Here is a 19841-nt window from a genome sequence, read left to right on the forward strand (position 1 = left end):
TTAGTACTGAATACAGCGGCAGTGAGATCTTGTTATGAATATTATCTTTGTTGTGTGAGTAACGGGGCATCTGTGCTTAGCTTGTCCTAATTGAGGGAGTCAACCTCAATTGAGGCCAGACCCCTGTGAAAGTAAGAGACAGAGGGAACCGATGTCCTTGCTGGGAAGTGTAGTGGCTATCTCAGAGCCCCCAGCACAGTTTAAACTGCCCCTCCCCACTGCTGAAAGAGAGACCTAAGTATGGCTTCCAAATAGCACCAGTCTCTTGTTAAGTGGTTACTCTTGCTGAAACCACTTGTAGGAGGGAGAATGTTTCTGCCCAACTTGCTTCAGCAGCTAAGTCCCCACATTAAACTGAAGTTACTGAAAGCTGAGGGTTGACATCACTCAACAGACTGATCACAGCAGGGATGCAGGTGGCAGCAGGTGACTATGTGCATGGTGGCCGGCAGAGTGGAACTGCAGCTGGTGGGCAGTTGGAGAAGAGTGGCAGCTGGGGGAACAGAACGGCTGATCACAGGACAGATGGCAGAACAGAGCAGCAGCCAGCCAGTGGAGTTGTGGCTGGTGGAGCAGCCAGTGTAATGGGAGCAGCTGGCTGAATGGCCAGTGGAGCAGTGGTTAGCTGGCAGAGCAGTGACACCAGAGCAAGAGCTCAGATGGTGGAACAACCAAGGCATGTTCTCCCTCCCTGCCCTGGGTGAAAAGGGATCTCACCCAGATGCATCTCTGAACTCTGGGGCCAGATGAGTCCACCTGCCCAACAACCCATTTAGATGCTTGGAGGGGGTAAGGTGGACTCTCATGATGGTAATTATGAGGATAAGTGGCTCGGGAAGAATCAAGGCACATTCCAGGTACAGGGGTTAACCTGGAATGAGATTAAAAAAAGTAAATGAGGGCAGTGTTAGGAGACCCAGAGGGATGGGGCTAGCTGAAGACCCCACCTTCTTTGATAAATGGATAGCAGAAGGTGGTCCATGCTCAAGGGGATAGGACGCTTTTCAGGGAAAGGAGGAACTTATATCCTTGTAAGAGGTTTTGAGAAAAAAGGCAGCACTGTGAGAAGAGACCAGTAATCTTTCAAGTTTGGTGCTAATTCAGAGAAGGCTCCTGAAAGATTTTAAATTAGAGCTGGGAGTGACTAAAGATGACGTGGCACAACAGAATTTGGTGTCACAAGCACAGTTAACACAGACCACCTTAAGAGACCAGAACTGGGATCTGATCATAGGGGAATGGAGAAAAAAGCTTCAAATGGAAAAAGAAAAGAGTTTGCAGGAGCATGTAACCCAGGGGTCACCAGGCTTTCTGAGGTGGAGTGGCAAAATGTGACCTTTTGACCTCTATGTAGTGCAGAATACCAGTGATGCTTTTTAAAGTCATGAATAGTTCTACTTACAATAGCTTCATTAGCTGTTTTGGTTCTGTTGGTAGCATTAGCTGGGCTTTTGTTAAATCTACAGGTGGCATGGCTTTGAGCAAGCTCCTGAATGCATGCAGGAGGAGGGGAGGGGCTGAGCTCCCACATCACATGATTATGAAAATCAACCCATTTGCTGCTGTTGGCACCTGTGCCCGCAGTTGCTGACCCCTGATGTAATCCCTAGTCTTCTCCCAGAACCAGGATAAAAGTCTGGGGGTGTAGGGAGGTTAGGGTTCCAACTGTTTCAACTCAGAGACTCCAACTCTTGGCTCAGAGCTAAGTATATTCCTCTTCTTCTCAATTTGCTGTTAGTCTGTATTTTTAACTAACCTCACAGGATTACTCAATTGCTTTCCCTGTCCCTTTTTCCTGCTAAGGGTTTAATGGAAGGTACTTCAGATATCTGTGTGAAAAAAATGTTTTGAACAAAGCATGATGGAGGTCTGCTGTATTCAACTGGAACTTTTTGGAGTTAAAGATCCTTGAGTGACCATGGAAACAAATGTTTTACTGCCTTTTTGAACAATTTCATGGTAAAGACAACAGCATAGGTTAAGGCATCTGTGAGGCAGAAATTGTAGCTGGTGGCTAAGCAGTTACAGGCCATATACACCATCTTAAAAAACCAAAGGTAGGCACAAGTACCTTAAAGAAAGTGGGTGAAGTGTTACGAGCAGCTTTGGCAGAAATTAATACCACAGGGGTTTGTTTATGTGCTTGACACCCCAAAAGATAGGCACAGCAGAAAAAACCCACTACAGCTGTGGTCTGAGGTACAAGGGGAGAAACTAAGGAACACCGCTTCATGAATTTCAAAAATGAACAGTGAGATAATTCATTAGCGTAAGTACAGAAAAAACCAAGGACAGCATGGAGGAAATTCTTCTGTTTTTCCTACAATTAGCAAGAATAGTAAAAGGAAGTGGTATTATTACGCAATAATCTTTCCCCTCCAGGTGGCTGAGAAGAGTTTCTTTTGTTTTTAAGACAATCTACAAGCAAGCAGGCACCAACTGAAAAGCAACCCAAAATATCATGAATCTACTGTCACAATGAAGACCGTGTTGAGTTTTATTTTGTGTTGTCTTGCTGCTAGCATTGCTGTGTTTCAATGAGCAGATAACCTCATGACATGGGTAAGGGATAGCTTCAAAATGCTACCCTGACACATGTATATGAATACAAAATGCTCAACTAGGGCACCTGTGTAATAGTTACTTGTGGGTGGCAGAGGCAGAGGAAGGCATAATGTGGGCCTGGCAGCCACACCACCCAATAGCTCTCTAGAGCTCTGGGGGCAGCTACAGCTGCACCACCCCTCAACTCCCCAGAGCATGGGGGGATGGCTACAGCTGTGCCCCTCCACCAACTCCCTAGAATTCTGGGGCCATGCTCTCATGGGCTGGGGCCAGTGACCCCAGATGGGCAGTGGACACAGTAGAGGGTGAGGCTTTTGGCAGAAGGCACATGGCTGGAATGTTCTCCACTCAAGCAGTGGGGCCACTACATATAACTAAGTAATATAGTAAGCTCTCCCCCCAGAGTACTACACAACCTGGACCAGTCCTTTTTGGGCTCATATAATGAGAAGTGTAGAACCCTACTAGGGGTAGGTGTAGCATGTCCATGTGAGAGAAGCAGCAGCACACTGTACTACACGGAATAGCAACACATTCCACTTTTGATGCCTGATCCTATAAGGAAATGTGTTACTACATGTCCCGTGATTTTTCCAGGGATACCTGAGCAAAGTATCACCCCAAAGCTGTGTCTACACGTGCACGCTACTTCGAAGTAGCGGCACCAACTTCAAAATAGCGCCCATCGTGTCTACACGCTTCGGGCGCTATTTCGAAGTTAACTTCGACGTTAGGCGGCGAGACGTCGAAGTCGCTAACCTCATGAGGAGATAGGAATAGCGCCCTACTTCGACGTTCAACGTCGAAGTAGGGACCGTGTAGACGATCCGCGTCCCGCAACGTCGAAATTGCTGGGTCCTCCATGGCGGCCATCAGCTGGGGGGTTGAGAGATGCTCTCTCTCCAGCCCCTGCGGGGCTCTATGGTCACCGTGGGCAGCAGCCCTTAGCCCAGGGCTTCTGGCTGCTGCTGCGGCAGCTGGGGATCTATGCTGCAGGCACAGGGTCTGCAACCAGTTGTCAGCTCTGTGTATCTTGTGTTGTTTAGTGCAACTGTGTCTGGGAGGTGCCCTTTAAGGGAGCGGCTTGCTGTTGAGTCCGCCCTGTGACCCTGTCTGCAGCTGTGCCTGGCATCCCTATTTCGATGTGTGCTACTTTGACGTGTAGACATTCCCTCGCTGCGCCTATTTCGATGTTGGGCTGAGCAACGTCGAAGTTGAACATCGACATTGCTGGCCCTGGAGGACGTGTAGACGTTATTCATCAAAATAGACTATTTCGATGTCGCGACATCGAAATAAGCTATTTCGATGTTGGCTGCACGTGTAGACGTAGCCCAAAAGAGAAAAGGGCGGAGTATCAGGATATAGTTATTCAGTGCTCCCTATAGTTATTCAGTTCAGTCCATAACTAAAGGTGTATGTTAAGAATTTAAGTGTACTGTTATCATTTAAGCAGGGGATAAACAATCAGAATCCACTTGGGTATGGGCCTTCTCTGTGACAGCCTAAGGCCTTACTCTTTGGCTAAGCAGCAGGGACACCATAAGATGGGAAGTATGGTCACATCCTCACAGTCCAAGCAGGTCACATTGAAACAAAGTAATATTATGCTGTTAGGAAGGCTAACGATCTAACATCCCAAAGAAAGATCCTAGAATGTTTTAAAAAACAAAAAAACAAAAAAAACAAAAAAAAAACTTGTTTGATGGACTTGTCTGGCAAGAACTCACTTAAATAGGTGTGGTTGTGAATCTCTCATTTCTTTTTTCTGCTTTGTTTTTATGGTTCCTACTTTTCTGTTAATCTGTATGTTGTCTGGTTCCTGATTGTTTCTGTCTGCTGTACAATTAATTTTACTAAGTGAGGACTAATTAAGGTGGTGGTCAGAAAATTGTTAGAATGTTAGCATTAGAAAAATTTCAGTAAATGATTGGTTATGTTATCACTGGAAAATATTGCTATATAAACAGAGTCAAACAGGAAGTTGGAAAATTGGAATCATGCTTGGCTACTTGTGTAGCCTCGGGGTTTGTCTCCACTAGGCTGGGGCCTGAGACAAAATAATCAAATCTCCAAGCACTCTCTCATTGACACCAGTACTCCACCAAAATGACAAGAGCAGCCAGCATAGATAGGAGACCCAGCCAATTCTTACCACACTCAAGATGTAGCAGTAAGTACATCAACTTCAGCTATACTGTTTATGTACCTGACATCACGTAGATTAGATCGATGGTGCGGGTTCGTGTACACAAGGCCTCAGTTAAGTCAATGAGGATGTACCTGTGAGAAAAATACTTACCAGGAAAAGTAAAGAATCTGAAATCTGGCCCTCAAGTGGCAGAGACTTCTTAATTGCTTGTGTGGTGCTCAGAGCATATGGGATTTATGTTCCCCTACATTTATGCAGATACATCAGTCCCATTAATGACATTGAGCACTGCATGCAAAAGTATCTTAACTTTATAAAGGCCTGTAAAATACTGGGAATTGTAATGTTGACTCTGACGTCTCCTGAGCCCCGATTCAGGAAGACACTTACATACACGTCTAACTTAAATGACACCTAGCTTACATGCTTTCCCTAGTGACATAAATACACCCACAAAAGCATGGTGGTTGGGGGTAACAGTGAAGCTTCATGCTGCACAACAGTTACATCTGATGACTATATAACTGCCAATAGTCATCCCCAAACCTAAGCATGTACAGATTCTAGAGTGCTTGCGGACTATACTAGTGATCCACTACTGCCATCTAATGGATACCTGAACTGATACAACTATTTTAAAACAAAGCAGTCAAGTAGCACTTTAAAGACTAGCAAAATAATTTATTAGGTGATGAGCTTTCGTGGGATAGACCCACTTCTTCAGATCATAGCCATACCAGAACAGACTCAATATTAAAATGTTGGCAGGGGAAATGTTGTTATATTCTGTACTCATAGAAACATTGTTTTGTAAATGAATGCTTACTAATGTTCCCATGAGGTTCAATATTGTATTTAGCATTATTACTGAATCCTCAATTTTCTCATGAAATTCAGCATTGTTTTGTTACTGAAATCCTGTTCATGTTCTATACGACTGAATAACTCTACCTCCCTGTAACTTACATTCTGTCAATAATCTATTGGTACTTTACCTCCCGATTAATAGGGAATTACCAGAGCGGAATGTCATATGAGCAGTAGAAATTCAGTTTGAGCTGGAGGAATGGATAAAGGGAGTATGAGAAACTCTCCCCTGGTTTGTTGGTGGGGGTGGTGAACAAAGGAGGAGACAGGTATAAGTATTGCTCGCTTTGTGTTGCAAGGTGTGCAGGCTTTGAGGAGAGATCCCCCTGCACCTTACCTGGCATGCCAAATAAAGATTCTTTTTCCACTCTCGGTGTGTTATTGGGCCAGCGTTGCACACCGGGCATGAACTGCCACTGTGCCACCTTAAGAAGGAGGCAACAGCACAGAGAACCAAAAACAGTAATCAAGGAGGACAAAAATCAGAAAAAAAATGATCAAGGCGAGCAAATCAGAGAGTGGAGGGTTGGGGGGGGAAGGTCAAGAATTAGATTAAGCCAAGTATGCAGATGAGCCCCTATAGAGACTCAGAAAATTCCCATCCTGGTTCAAACCACACGTTAATGTGCTGAATTCAAATATAAAAGCCAGCTCAGCTGTTTCTCTTTGAATAGCAGTGCGAAAATTTTTTTTCAGTAACACACATACTCTTAAGTCATAGACAGAATGCCCCATTCCATTAAAATGCTGACTAACTGGTTTGTGGATCTGGAGTGTTTTGATGTCTGTTTATGTTGCGAGACCGATTTCCTGGACACCACAGTACAAATCACTAATGGCCAAATCAATTCCACTCTCTATTAGAAACCCACCAATGGTTACATTTACCTACATGCCTCCATCTTCCATCTGGGACACATCAGAATCCATTATTTATAGTCAGGCCCTTAGCTACAACCACATCTGCTCTCATCCCACTGACACCAAAAACTTCAAGATCTCTTATCAGGCATTTGTAAAGCTTAATTACTTACCAAGAGAAGTTTAAAAAAAAAAAATTGACAAGGCCAGAGGAATAACTAGAAACCAGCTACTGCTAGATAGCCCCAAGAAGGTAAACAACAAAACACCACTCGTCACCACCTACAGCCCACAGCTCAAACCCCTCCAGCACATCATCACCAGCCTATACTGGAACTTGATCCTGCACTCCGAGAGGCCTGTGCTGTCCTCCAGACAACCATGTAATCTCAGGAAAAGTCGCACTTGTAATCACATGCCATGACACAGAAATACTAATGCTGGAACTTTTCATTTGCCTCCACTAATATATATACCATCACATGTCAGCAGTGTTCCTCTGCTAGTATATTGGACAGACTGGACAATCACTTTGCCAAAGAATGCATGGACACACATCAGACATTAAGAACCTGAATACACCTAAACCTGTCAGTGAGCATTTCAATGGAGTGAGCCATAGTATTAAACACCTGAGAATCTGCATCCAACAACCAAGAGACTTCAACACCAGATCACAAAGGGAGACATCAGAACTGGCCTTTATTTTCAAATTTGACACTTTGCACCACGGCCTTAATAGAGATAGCAATTACTTTATGCATAACAGAGACAGCTTCCCCATCTTTGATATTCGTAGTATTTTCAGGCAACTCAATAGACAACTGCAGCAAGTAATTTATTCCCTACCCTTTACACCCCACCTGTTGATTTGTCAGTTTTCATTTATTTTGTTTTCTCTCTTACATATTCATCATGCCAGTTCATTTTCAGCTCTATTCCCAAATCTGAAGAGGGTCTGTTCCATGAAAGCTCATCACCTAACAAATTATTTTGTTAGTCTTTAAAGTGCTAGATGACCCCTTTTTTCATTTTGTGATCATTACCCTGAGCCTCTGTTGTGCATCTGGATGAGTGAGTCAGACTCTGCCTCAAGGAGGACTTTGGAAGCCAAATAGCTGATTCAGGGCTCTCTTAGGAGGAGGTTTCCTCATCCCCTTCATTCAGAACCTAATGGCTATATGTATACTATAGAGGCCTAATAAACTATTTTGTTAGTCTTTAAAGTGCTACTGGACTGCCTTTTTGTTTTGACAGAATATACACTAAACATGGCTTTCTGTTACTACACTAGAGATTTTTCTGAAGAAGCTCTTCTAGATCACTTCTGAAAGAACGTCTTTCGAAATAGAACATCCACACACAAAAGTGGATCAAAAGAGTCATCTGCTCTTTTGAAAAAGAGCCTTCACACAGCCCCCACTCTTTCAAAAGAATGGGCCATGGATTGAACAAGAAGACTGTTCTCTAGAAAGAATGGCCCTGCAGAGTGTCTACATGCATTTTCTTTAGAAGGAACAAGTGGTGTTCTGTTATTTACCTTCTTGGGGCTATCTACAAGTAGCTGGTTTTTAGTTATTCCTCTGGCCTTGTCAATTTTTTTTTTTAAACTTCTCTTGGTAGGTAATTAAGCTTTACAAATGCCTGATAGAGAGTGGTATTGATTTGGCCATTAGTGATCTGTACTCTGGTGTCCCGGAAATTGGTCTCAAGTGGGATGGTCAAAGCTGAGATTGATGGTAGGGTGCAGGTTGTTAAAATTGCTGTGGAATTCTTGAAGTCTCCTTACTATGGACCCAAATGATAAAGATATTGATGTAGCATAAGTAAACTAGGGCCAATAGGGGACAAGATCTGAGAAAATGGCACCTTAAGTAAGCCATAAAAATGTTCTCATTACCTAAAATAATTTTGTTAGTCCTAAAGTGCTACAGGACTGCTCTTTTTGTGACAATACTGACTAATTCAGCTACCTCTCTGTGACTTTCAGAGCAATGAGGTCTGAGGCCTTTGGCTATGAACAGTGCCCCTACCAGAGAGTAAGTTCTTCCCTGGATAATGCTCAGTCATCCAGGCAAGACGCTTTGAGGACTGGTAACTCTCATCTTGTTTTCCTTCCTAATAAAACTTCAATTAGCTTACTCCAGAACTGACTAATAACATTGTCTTTAAGATGCAGAGTACCAACTGATCTGGGCAAGTGATCTCACTGAGCTGAGAGCAGTGTGATGTTTTGTCTGGGTGGCAAAATAGATTGAAGAGTGTAAGTGACTCCATCAGACTGGTACAACAGGATTAAAACATTCACAAGGCCTCAGTGCTGAGAGCCCTCACGAACACTGAATTTCACAAACAGAGCAGGCAGCTTTGGGCAGCAGCGGAGCTACTGGGAGGTGGGCAAGTGGCAGAAGCTGCTGGTGCTTAGACCCAGAGCAGCAGCAACTGTCACTGGCATTCCCCACACAGAGCTGCGGGGCTGCTCCCACATAACTGAATTCATGAATTTCACGCCCAGCATCATGACCTTGCTGCATACAGGTCAAGGAGTTCACTCAAACCTAATTTAGGACAAAAGAGCAGTTGGGGGTGTCTGCCCTGTTTTCTAACAGTCTGTGTTGAGGTAGGCACTAATAGTTTTGAGCAACTCCAGACAGCCTTAAAGTAAATCACAAATTTATGGGGCTCAAGGTGGGAGGACTGCTCCAACCCAGAGAGGCTGGAGCAGTATTTCTCCCTGCCCACTAGTTTAAATCAGTAAACCAGTTAAATGGGACTTTACATCCCTAATCTGTGCCAAAATTCACGGCAGTTTGTTCTGATCTGATAAAGTTATGAACACAACTTCAGGAAAATCTTTTCGTAGGCTTCGAAGGGAACTATGCAGAGATCAGGAAGGAGAAAGATCCAGATCTCTGCTATGCATGCTCAAGTTTAGCTGGTTAATAAGAGCCTCACTAACTGGATGAGGCCCACCTGTTATGGTTAACTGAAAGAGGCAGCAGCAGCAGCCCCCCACCCACTGAGGATAGGGGGTTGGTCAAGCCCCATAGAGTCAATGCAGGCAGAACACTACAGGCAGGCTGGAGTAGCCCTGTCCCCAGTGGAAGGGTGGCTATGCAGCTGTCGAGTAGCGGCCACTGAGGAGAGAAAAGGAGGGATGGCAAAAGACAGGGGCTGCTGCAGTCTGGCTGGAGGGCCCCCCGCCCAATGGTACACTGGAGCTGCTGTGAAGGCTCTGGTGGAGATCAGGCAGGGACAGTACAGCAGGGCCCAGGTAGCCCCACTCCCTGGCACTCCACGGCCATGTCACTCCAGAGTGGCAGGAGCAGACCCCTGTCCAAGGCAGAAGGGCTGCTCTAATCCGACTGGGATGGAGCAGCCTGCCCCCCTACTTAAAGTGGTTAACCAATTAAGCTGGATTTTACATCCCTAGTCTCTGCCATGGAGATGACAACTAGAAACACAGAAACTGAGAACAGAAGCACTTGTTGGATTATAAGGGCTAAATACAGATGTTACCCAGAATTGTGACATGCAGTACCTAACTCAGTCAGGCATGCAACTTGGGAGTGTGAAGCAGCCGGCCTGCTGTACGTAGTAGTACTCAACTGTAGAACTAACCAGATCGTTATCAAACACACAAATACAAAAGTGGGGAAATAACTTTCTAAACAGTAGTTTAGGAAAGGATGTCTGGTAGAGAGATTATAGTAGATCACAAATTGAACATGAGTTAATGCCAAGCAACTGCAAAAATGGTTAAGCACCCAGATCACCCCACTCAACAATGTTTAATTCTTGGTGAAAAAAGGTTTTTTTTTCTTTTTAAAAAAAAAAAAAGTTCCCCTGCCTACTTTTAAAAGGGAGGGGTGCTTGACTGTCCTACAATCTTCTGTGATAGTTTACAGACCACCCAAAGTATAAGTGAAACATTACAAAGAGAATTAGAGCCTAGTTTAATGTCACTGCAAGAGCAATTCCTTGTATTTCCCATACTGAATCCTGCTTATCGAGAGATGAATGTACCAAGTTGTAACGTGCTGATTCAAATGGTGACAGTACCAGGTCAAATTAGAATCTTGTCAAAAAACACGTGCAGATTATACCAAGAGAAACAAAGCTTCAATGTAACTAGTTTTGACACAGTAAGTATGTTTATTGTTTTACAGCAAAATGCCCCCAATTTAAAAAGAACATAATTGCTAGATGTTTGGCTGTGCAAAATGGTACAGAGTGCTTAAGTACAAGTAGAATAGACATGAACTGTTAAATACCCAAAACAATTTTATGGTCCTCAAACATAGGATGTGAAACTAGAGAATGATCCGAAGGCAAACAGAGAAAACTATCTGCCCAGACTGCTTGTGGATCAACCATTCTGGACCCAGAAGTACTGCCATCGATATCCCACTGATGCAGACAATTCAATATGCTCAACTGACAGTTTCAGTGGTTGCCTTTTTTTTTTTTTTGCAATCTTGAAATAGATCAGTTCCCTTAAGTTTCTAGCCCCATCTACCAACATGATCTGGCCCTGATAAATAAGACAACACAGGAATTTCTTGAAAGTCAATGGTCCATAATGGTGAAGTTACTCTACATGATCTGCTCAACTTGATTTCCTATTCTTGTTAGACTGTTTTTAAATTACTTTCTTAAATTCGTCATACAGCACAAGAACAAAAGCACCACCCATGCCTCGGAGAACATTGGACCATGCACCTTTGAAAAAAGCTTTTCCTCCCTCATCCCTTGCAATCTTCCTCCAACAGTCAATTGTTCCAGAGTACATGATATCAGCTGTGAAAGAAAAAAAGAAAAAAAACAACAAAAAAACAAACAAGAGTCATGGGAAAGTTTTGATTTTATGAAAACCTAACTGTCAATTACATCTTTATGATCACTCACTGTTTCAAACAAGTAATACCACACAGAAAAGTGCTTGTACTACCTAAAGATCAACACTGCCTTACATAGAAACAGCACTCAATACAAGAACTAAACTCATTTTAAATGTCACAAATTACCAGTTCCCTATATAAGTAGTCTTGTGATTTCAAATGCTTATGACAACCACTGTTCAAGACAATTAGCTTATCAGTACTCCATTTTATATTCTGACAAGTTATAATAACTTATCAAAAATTAAAATAAAGTATAATTACTATCATTAGCACCAAATAAAAAGCACTAATGGCTACTGTTAACCATTGCTAAAACACAGACCAAAAGTCTTACATTAATATCAAGACCTTACCTCCTTTACGTCCTGACTGCATCATCATTCGACGCCTCACTGTATCAAAAGGATAAGAGACAACACCGGCCACTGCAGTCACAGTTTGTGCAATCATCCAGCTTATCACAATATGGGTGTTTCTGGGATCTGGAAGCATGCCTGCAATGAAGACATCAGAACATGACTTCTGAAGTTTTACAAGTAAAAGCAACTCAGTCTACTGTAAGAATGGCACTGCACAAAATGTTGCGCCAGAACCACAGTTCTCTCTTCCAAAGAGTTGGAGTTTCAGAAATGCAGATTAAAAAAAGATAATGCTTCTGTCTTGTAACTGATTAGAAAAAGTATTGAACATCAATTGTCTGTGGTTTTGAATACGTAGTTTAAGAATATCTTAAACTTTTTGCAGACTGGACAAATAGAAAACAGGAAGTAGCAGCAGTGGTTGGGGCAAATATTCAAAGCCTTTGGATAATTTGTTTATTTAGTCAATAAACACTAAAAACCTTGTTTAAGTGAAACACTTGCACTACTGTGATAGTGATACAAATCTGCCTCCAATGCATCTGAAAAGAGATACTACACCATCAGCACAATAAAAACACTTTGTTAATCCACAAATAGCATTCTATTTTTTTTTTTTTTTAAAGATTTAAACAGTATTTCTCTAGTAGCGTGCTGAGCACCAACAGGTGAACAAAGTTCCACATTTAGTTCTTTTCTGCTAGAAGCTATTCTGATTACAACAGTTAAACAAGCAAGGGCACCAGTAACTATAATCAGGCTGATGGTAATGGATGCAGTTTAAAACAAAATCACACTTATCCTCAGCTCCAAAATACAAGAACAGAATTAAAAGTTTTAATGTAGCAGTGTGCGCGTGCACTATTCCAGTTAAGCACACACAACTTAATTTTCTGCCTGCGAAAACTACCAGCTCCCCCTGTAAGTTACCTTTTGCAGTATCATAGATTCCAAAGTAGGCAGCTCTATAGATGATGATGCCCTGCACAGACACATTGAACCCTTGATATAAGCCACGAAGACCATCTGACTTGGTAATTTTGACTAGGCAGTCCCCAAGACCTCTGAATTCTCTGTCGGCACCAGCTTTTCCAACGTCAGCAGCCAAACGGGTTCTTGCAAAATCCAAAGGATAGACAAAGCAAAGAGAAGTGGCTCCAGCTGCACCTCCAGAGGCCAGATTGCCAGCAAAATACCTCCAAAATTGAGTGTGCTTGTCCACTCCTCCTAAGAATACCTGCTTATACTTATCCTTGAAAGCAAAATTAAGAGCTTGAGTGGGGAAATATCTGATGACATTTGCCAAATTTCCACGCCAAAAGGACAGCACTCCTTGCTCCTTTGGGATACGCACAACACAATCAATGATACCTTTGTACTGTTTGTCAGCAGCAATTTGTTTACTTGCATGTTGTACCTGTAAAAAAAATTACTATATATATTATTTTGATCACATACCTAATAAACGCTGCATGTTGAAACCAGTATTTTTAATTCAGACAAAGGAAAATAAAGGCCATCATCAGGTTTGAGTGACTGTTCCAAATGATCATTTATCTAACTGTATACCATCCTTCCATATCTCACAAATTAATTCTACTATACATTTTCAATATAGTCATAAATAGCTATAAATCAAATCTTTAACTAGAAAACACTGAATACAATTATAATATAAATTGAACCTCTCTAATCTGGCACTCTTATGTGACATAGTAACAAAGAGGAAGCCGTGCTAGTCTATACACTATCAAAACAAAAAAAACAGTCAAGTAGCACTTTAAAGACTGGCAAAACAGTTTATTGGGTGAGCTTTCATGGGACAGACCCACTGGCTATGTTCTGAAGAAGCGGGTCTGTCCCACGAAAGCTCACCTAATAAACCATTTCGCTAGTCTTTAAGTGCTACTTGACTGTTTTTTGTTATGTAACAATTTTTTTAATCCAGAATGATTTTAGTTAGACAGCCATTTATCATGGGTGCAGACAACTTTCCTGTAGTGTCATGAGGCTTGTTTACAGACACCAGTCAGGGATCAGTATTTTGTGCTGTTAAAGTACCTGTAATTTACCTTTAAATGTCTTCTAAGAGCCCAGTCAGCAGTGGGAGCAATGGTAATGCTACTAGACAATAATAACCTGCCTAGTCCAGCAAATTCTCACATTTGGCACCAGTCAGGTCCTGAGGATGCTGGACTACAGCAGTTCAACCCATGTAAGCATTCTGCTTGTACATAATACTTGATGCCCCTTTAGGTCAACCCTACTCAGTAATCAAAGGGATTATGTCTTGTTTACATTCATGAAAATTTAAAAGCTGCATGAGAGAAAGACCTAGGACCTGCCCTTCTTGGGATGCAGGAAGGCCTGACAGGTTAACATTTTCTACTTACATATCATTACAAACTCACCACCTGCCCAGCGCAGAAGACTGAGGAATGGGGACAAGGACACGAGGGCGACATCACACGCACTGAACTAAACGTGAAACTTACATTTCACGATAGTTAGTCTTGGTTTCGGCTCAGACACTGAACGTTGGAGACCCACCCCAAAAGCCGGGTGCCCCCACCCCGGCCGACGGCCTCCCTACAAGCCATGCACTCGGATCGCTCCTTTTCCGGCGCCGCACGCCCACAACGTTGACCCACCCCGCAAAATAGGGCGGAGACTAAAGGCCCAGCCTCCCGACCAGGCCCAGGCCGCGCTAAGCGGCCCACCTCCTGCAGCATCCCACGATGCCTGGGCGGGGGTATCCATGGCGACGGGGCCCGCGCAGGTCCCGGGGGTCCATGGAGATGACGTGACTCCTACGTATCGTGCGGGACAAGCCCGACGCCGACTGCCCGGCCCTGCGCAGCGCCACCCTGCGTCATGTGACTGTCACACTACAGAGGACGCCGCCGCCACACTAACCCCCGCGAGCGCACGCCGCGATAGGCAGGAGGGAGCGTGACGCATCTAGGCGCCTCCGCCAGGCCCCGCCCCCTCCAAATGCGTCGCATAGCGGAACGAGCTCCTCCGCCTCCGCGCCCCCCTCCCTCCACCCACGTGACCTCCACCCGGCGTAGTAACCGGCTACCGGCTGGGCCGAGCGACTCCCACAGCCAGCCGGGCGCGCCGGGGCCCGAGGGAGTCCAGAGCCTGAGCTCCCTTCCCAGGCACGCGCCGGCGCCGGCGCCGCCGCCGCCGCGGCGCGCCCTGCCCCCGCCCCCGCCCCCATCAGCTACTGCCACGCGCCCTCTCGCAGGCTACCGCGCGCCGCTGACCTGGAGCAACAGCTTGACCCGCTCGATGGGCGCTACCGCCGTCTTGCTGATGGCCGCGGCCACGCCGCCCGCCAGGAAGTCCTTGGCGAAGGAAAGGGCCTGGTCCGCCATGTTCCTACAGAGCCGGGAGCCGCCAAGGGAGAAGACACCGCAGCCGCTAAGACAAAAAGGGCGGGACTATTTCCGCGCATGCGTTAAATGCCTGGCTCTGACGGTCCCGCCCCCGGGCCCCATAGGCAGCTCCGCTGGCTGTCACGTGTCCGCCCGAGCCGGCCGGCGTGTGCACTGCACCGGCGCGCGCTTCCCCCGAGGGGGTGGCACGTATCCTTCTCGCTGCTCAATGCGGGCCTCGCCTGATGCATCTAGCGCCAGCTCTGCAGCATGCTGGGGTCTCCCACCGTACGGATCGGCGGGCAGCTGCTTGCATCCAGCGGCGGCTGGGTGGTGGGTGGGTGGCTGGGTGAGTGCCGCATTTGGCGGCCGTAGCAGGACTCGCTGGGCGGCCGAGCTCCGGGGAGCGCGGCTGCTGTCTCCGGCCGCCCTAGGTGCAGTTTCCCTTTCTCCGGACCTGTCTCCCCATGCAGAGGGTACGCGCGGTGCAAAGCGCGAGAAACTGCCGGGAGCCTCGTAACCCCCCGCCCCGGAGCTAGGAACCCTTTGGCGGCTAGCTCCCATGTCTGCCGGCCTTAGCGCAGTCCTAGCCCTGAAGGCAACGGCACATAACCCAGGGAAGCATTTTAATGCGAAAACCGGAGACCCTCTCCCCTTTAGCTTCGTGACTCTTCTCCCTCTGTATAGTACATAATTTGTGCTTGTCCTTTCGGTCGACCTTTCGTACAACATAAAACAAAACATTTTAAACCAAGGAAATATGATTGAATAACCACAACAATTGCAACCCGTGAAACCAATGTAGTACATTTCAAAATAACTGCCCTTTTATCTTGAAATGTCATTTAACAAGATGCTATACGTGCATATATAGATGGTGAGGTAATAATAAGCTATTTTAGGACCTGTGCCTGAAACTGAATTCATGTGAGCAGACTCCAGTGCCTGTACAGATCACTTGCTGCTGGATCAATCGTATTATTTGAAAACTAATGTGATCATATAATTAAAACCTGTCACATAATACACATGCACAAAGATGGCACAGGCAACTTTAATCTCTTTCCTAGATTTAATCTAGATTTCCTAGATTCCTAGCACTTGGGATATTGACTATGGCGGGGGAGGGAAGCTCATACATATTTTGACTATCAAAACAAAAAGCAGTCAAGTAGCACTTTAAAGACTAGCAAAATAGTTTATTAGGTGAGCTTTCGTGGGACAGACCCACTTCTTCAGACTATATCCAGACCAGACTGGTCTGAAGAAGTGGGTCTGTCCCACAAAATCTCACCTAATAAACTATTTTGCTAGTCTTTAAAGTGCTACTTGACTGCTTTTTGTTTTGATAGTGTATAGACTAGCACGGCTTACTCTCTGTTAATATTTTGACTAGAAAGTCTGTGCTGGACTATGAACCTTTTTCTAAAGCTAAGTTTTGGTTTCATAAAGTTGGCACTTCAAAAGGAAAAAAAATAGACTTGTGACCCTCTCTGATGCTTAACCATTTAAGTTTATCATTTTCAGGAGAAGCAGCTTTGCAGAAATTTTGGTGGTGCCCAGATTCTGTATCCCTGCCCTTTCAAACTCTTTCTCATCCCTGCCTGCAGCTCTGGGAGAGAGTCTGAGGCCAGGTGCAGGAGACTGGGGGCACAGACTATGGGAGGTAGTTTGTGTGCAGAGTGGGTGAGGGAGGAGGACTCTGGGGGAGTTGAGTGTACATGGGGGCATGGCATGGATCTGGGGGTATAGGAGAGATTGCAAGCTCTGAGATGGAGTTTGCATGCTGGCCTGGCCTAGGGTGGAGCAGGATGCAGGGTCTGGAGGTATACCTACCTCATAGAGGTGGGACCTTGAAAGGCCATAAAGTTCACCCCCCTACACTCACAATAGGACCTGTTATCACTCTAACAGATTTTGTCACTTCAAGGATTGAACTCACAACCCTGGGTTTAGCAATTTAATGCTTAAACCACTGAGCTATTTCTCCTGCTTGTGGGTGGGTGTGTGTGTGTGTAAAAGTAAGGTAACTTCCTCCAAACCCTTAGAAAGCCCATCCAGGATTGAATTCATGATCCTGGGTTTACAAGGCCACTGTTCTAGCCACTGAGATATCCCATCCACTGATGTGTAAGAGCCATCTGTGTGTAAAGGAGGAAATCCAATTTTCTTAAACCAGAACACATTGTTATATATAGTTCACCATGAAGAACTAAGAAAAGATTGTATTCTACTGTGTAGAATTTTTTTTTTACTCTTCAGAATCAGGGCACTGAATTTAGCATTGAATTAATCTGCTTTTTAACCATAACTCAAGATTAGGAAATGTTGCATCTTTAAATGACAGGAAGGATTAAAATGGAAGTAGGCTGACCCATTCAATGATGAAAATACGTTGCTGAGATTCAGATAATCCAAGGAAGTTTATTTTGCAGTGGAAACAGTTTGTTAGAGAATGTAATACAACGTAGCTCTCTAAAAGTGATTTTCATAATGTATGTTTTCTGGAGTACTTTAGATTAGAACATAAGCAGGATAATAACTATCATTCTATCTGTAACAGCAACTAAGGGTCCTGTGGCACCTTATAGACTAACAGAAAAGTTTTGAGCATGAGCTTTCGTGAGCACAGACTCACTTCATCAGATGCTGGTCTTGGAAATCTGCAGGGCCAGGTATAAATAAGCCAGAGCAAGGCTGGGGATAACAAGGTTAGCTCAGTCAGCAAGAGTGAGGCTTACTACCAGCAGTTGATCTGGAGGTGTGAACACCAACAGAGGGGAAGCTGCTTTTGTATTTAGCCAACCATTCGCAGTCTTTGTTTAAGCCTGAGCTGAGGGCGTCGAATTTGCAGATGAATTGTAGCTCAGAAATTTCTCTTTGGAGTCTGGTCCTGAAATTTCTTTGCTGTAGGATAGCTACTTTTAAGTCTGCAACTGTGCGGCCCGGGAGATTGAAGTGCTCTCCTACGGGTTTTTGTATATTGCCATTTCTGATATCTGATTTGTGTGTGTTTATTCTTTTACGTAGAGACTGTCCAGTTTGTCCGATGTATATAGCAGAGGGGCATTGCTGGCACATGATGGCATAAATTATATTGGTAGATGTGCAGCTGAATGAACCCACGATGGTGTGGCTGATCTGGTTAGGTCCTGTAATGGTTAGGTCCCTGTAATTTACATCAGGGATTTACAACCCATCCTGGACAATGATCCCCCACTTTCACTGGGAGGCAGACCAGTCCTTGCCCACAGACAACCTGCCAACCTGAAGCAAATCCTAACCAGCAACTATACACCGCACCACAGTCACTCTAACTCAGGGACTCATCCATGCAACAAACCTCGTTGCCAGGTCTGCCCACATATCTACACACCAGCAACACCATTACAGGACCTAACCAGATCAGCCACACCATCGTGGGTTCATTCAGTTGCACATCTACCAATATAATTTATGCCATCATGTGCCAGCAATGCCCCTCTGCTATATACATCGGACAAACTGGACAGTCTCTACGTAAAAGAATAAACGCACACAAATCAGATATCAGAAATGGCAATATACAAAAACCCGTAGGAGAGCACTTCAATCTCCCAGGCCGCACAGTTGCAGACTTAAAAGTAGCTATCCTACAGCAAAGAAATTTCAGGACCAGACTCCAAAGAGAAATTTCTGAGCTACAATTCATCTGCAAATTCGACGCCCTCAGCTCAGGCTTAAACAAAGACTGCGAATGGCTGGCTAAATACAGAAGCAGCTTCCCCGCCGTTGGTGTTCACACCTCCAGATCAACTGCTGGTAGTAAGCCTCACCCTTGCTGACTGAGCTAACCTTGTTATCCCCAGCCTTGCTCTGGCTTATTTATACCTGGCCCTGCAGATTTCCAAGACCAGCATCTGATGAAGTGAGTCTGTGCTCACGAAAGCTCATGCTCAAAACTTTTCTGTTAGTCTATAAGGTGCCACAGGACCCTTTGTTGCTGTTACAGTTCCAGACTAACACGGCTACCCCTCTGACACTTATCATTCTATCTGACATCAATGGTGTTACTCCAGTGATGGATTGTCTGCAAATGTGTACACAATAGGCACAGTGAAGTGGACATGGAGGTAGATGTAGTGTCTATTGTAGATGCAGTGACCATTAATGTCAGCAATTGCTCACACAGTACAATGAATATTAGAACCTATTTTAACTTAGACAGGTCACTAAGTCTTAGTACTCACCCTTTTTGAATAAGTTCCATTCTTCCTCAGAACAGTTATCAGAAATGAGACAAGAGAATCTAGAAGAGACTTCTGATATCTCAATGGGGAGGCCATTCAGCTTGAATTGTTTCTTTGCAAAGCCTACAGTTTGTTAACAGGAATCTTCACTGTTGTATTTGGTTACTTAATATTTTTACTTGTCAAGAATATAATGGAGTTTCTCTTGATTTTGTCTCTTCCCCACTCATTACACTTTGCATCTCACTCAACCCACTTCTGTCATGTATCTAATGGATCATGAGCCAACTGTGTTGAGGGCTTATTTAGAGTGTGTTGTTGGCTATCAACTTTATTGTAATTTTTACTCTATTCTTCCACAGGCTTCATTCCTTCTTAGACCATTATTCCTCATTCTCACTTCCTATTTTTTACTCTTTTTCTTCTGGTGATATTTGTCTTCATGCTTTTCCATGTTGTTTTATTTTCATTTTTTTTAAACTGTATCTTCAATTCTTTCCTTAGTCTGTGTCAAGGTAGAGCAT

At 44.4% G+C, this 19841-nt stretch overlaps 1 protein-coding gene across 1 annotated transcript; it reads right to left on the bottom strand.

Annotated features, from left to right (window-relative positions):
- Positions 1 to 10577: 10577 nt before the first annotated feature.
- Positions 10578 to 15143, bottom strand: SLC25A6 (solute carrier family 25 member 6). Its single transcript, XM_074992318.1, has 4 exons — positions 14978 to 15143; positions 12639 to 13125; positions 11703 to 11843; positions 10578 to 11245 (listed from the first exon to the last, which is right to left on the bottom strand). The coding sequence occupies exons 1-4, from the start codon at positions 15086 to 15088 to the stop codon at positions 11088 to 11090; spliced, it is 897 nt and encodes a 298-aa protein (XP_074848419.1). The 5' UTR covers positions 15089 to 15143; the 3' UTR covers positions 10578 to 11087.
- Positions 15144 to 19841: the final 4698 nt, after the last annotated feature.

Source organism: Carettochelys insculpta, chromosome 1 (assembly GCF_033958435.1).
Source record: "Carettochelys insculpta isolate YL-2023 chromosome 1, ASM3395843v1, whole genome shotgun sequence".
Lineage (NCBI taxonomy): Eukaryota > Metazoa > Chordata > Testudines > Carettochelyidae > Carettochelys > Carettochelys insculpta.

What these genes read in the sequence shown, in the direction of transcription:
- SLC25A6 (XM_074992318.1), bottom strand. Translation starts at nt 15,088, where the DNA reads ATGGCGGACCAGGCCCTTTCCTTCGCCAAGGACTTCCTGGCGGGCGGC. An exon ending in AATCTATGATACTGCAAAAG is followed by an intron (nt 11,844 to 12,638) that starts GTAACTTACAGG and finishes TCTTCATTGCAG; the next exon opens with GCATGCTTCCAGATCCCAGA. An exon ending in GCAGTCAGGACGTAAAGGAG is followed by an intron (nt 11,246 to 11,702) that starts GTAAGGTCTTGA and finishes TTTCTTTCACAG; the next exon opens with CTGATATCATGTACTCTGGA.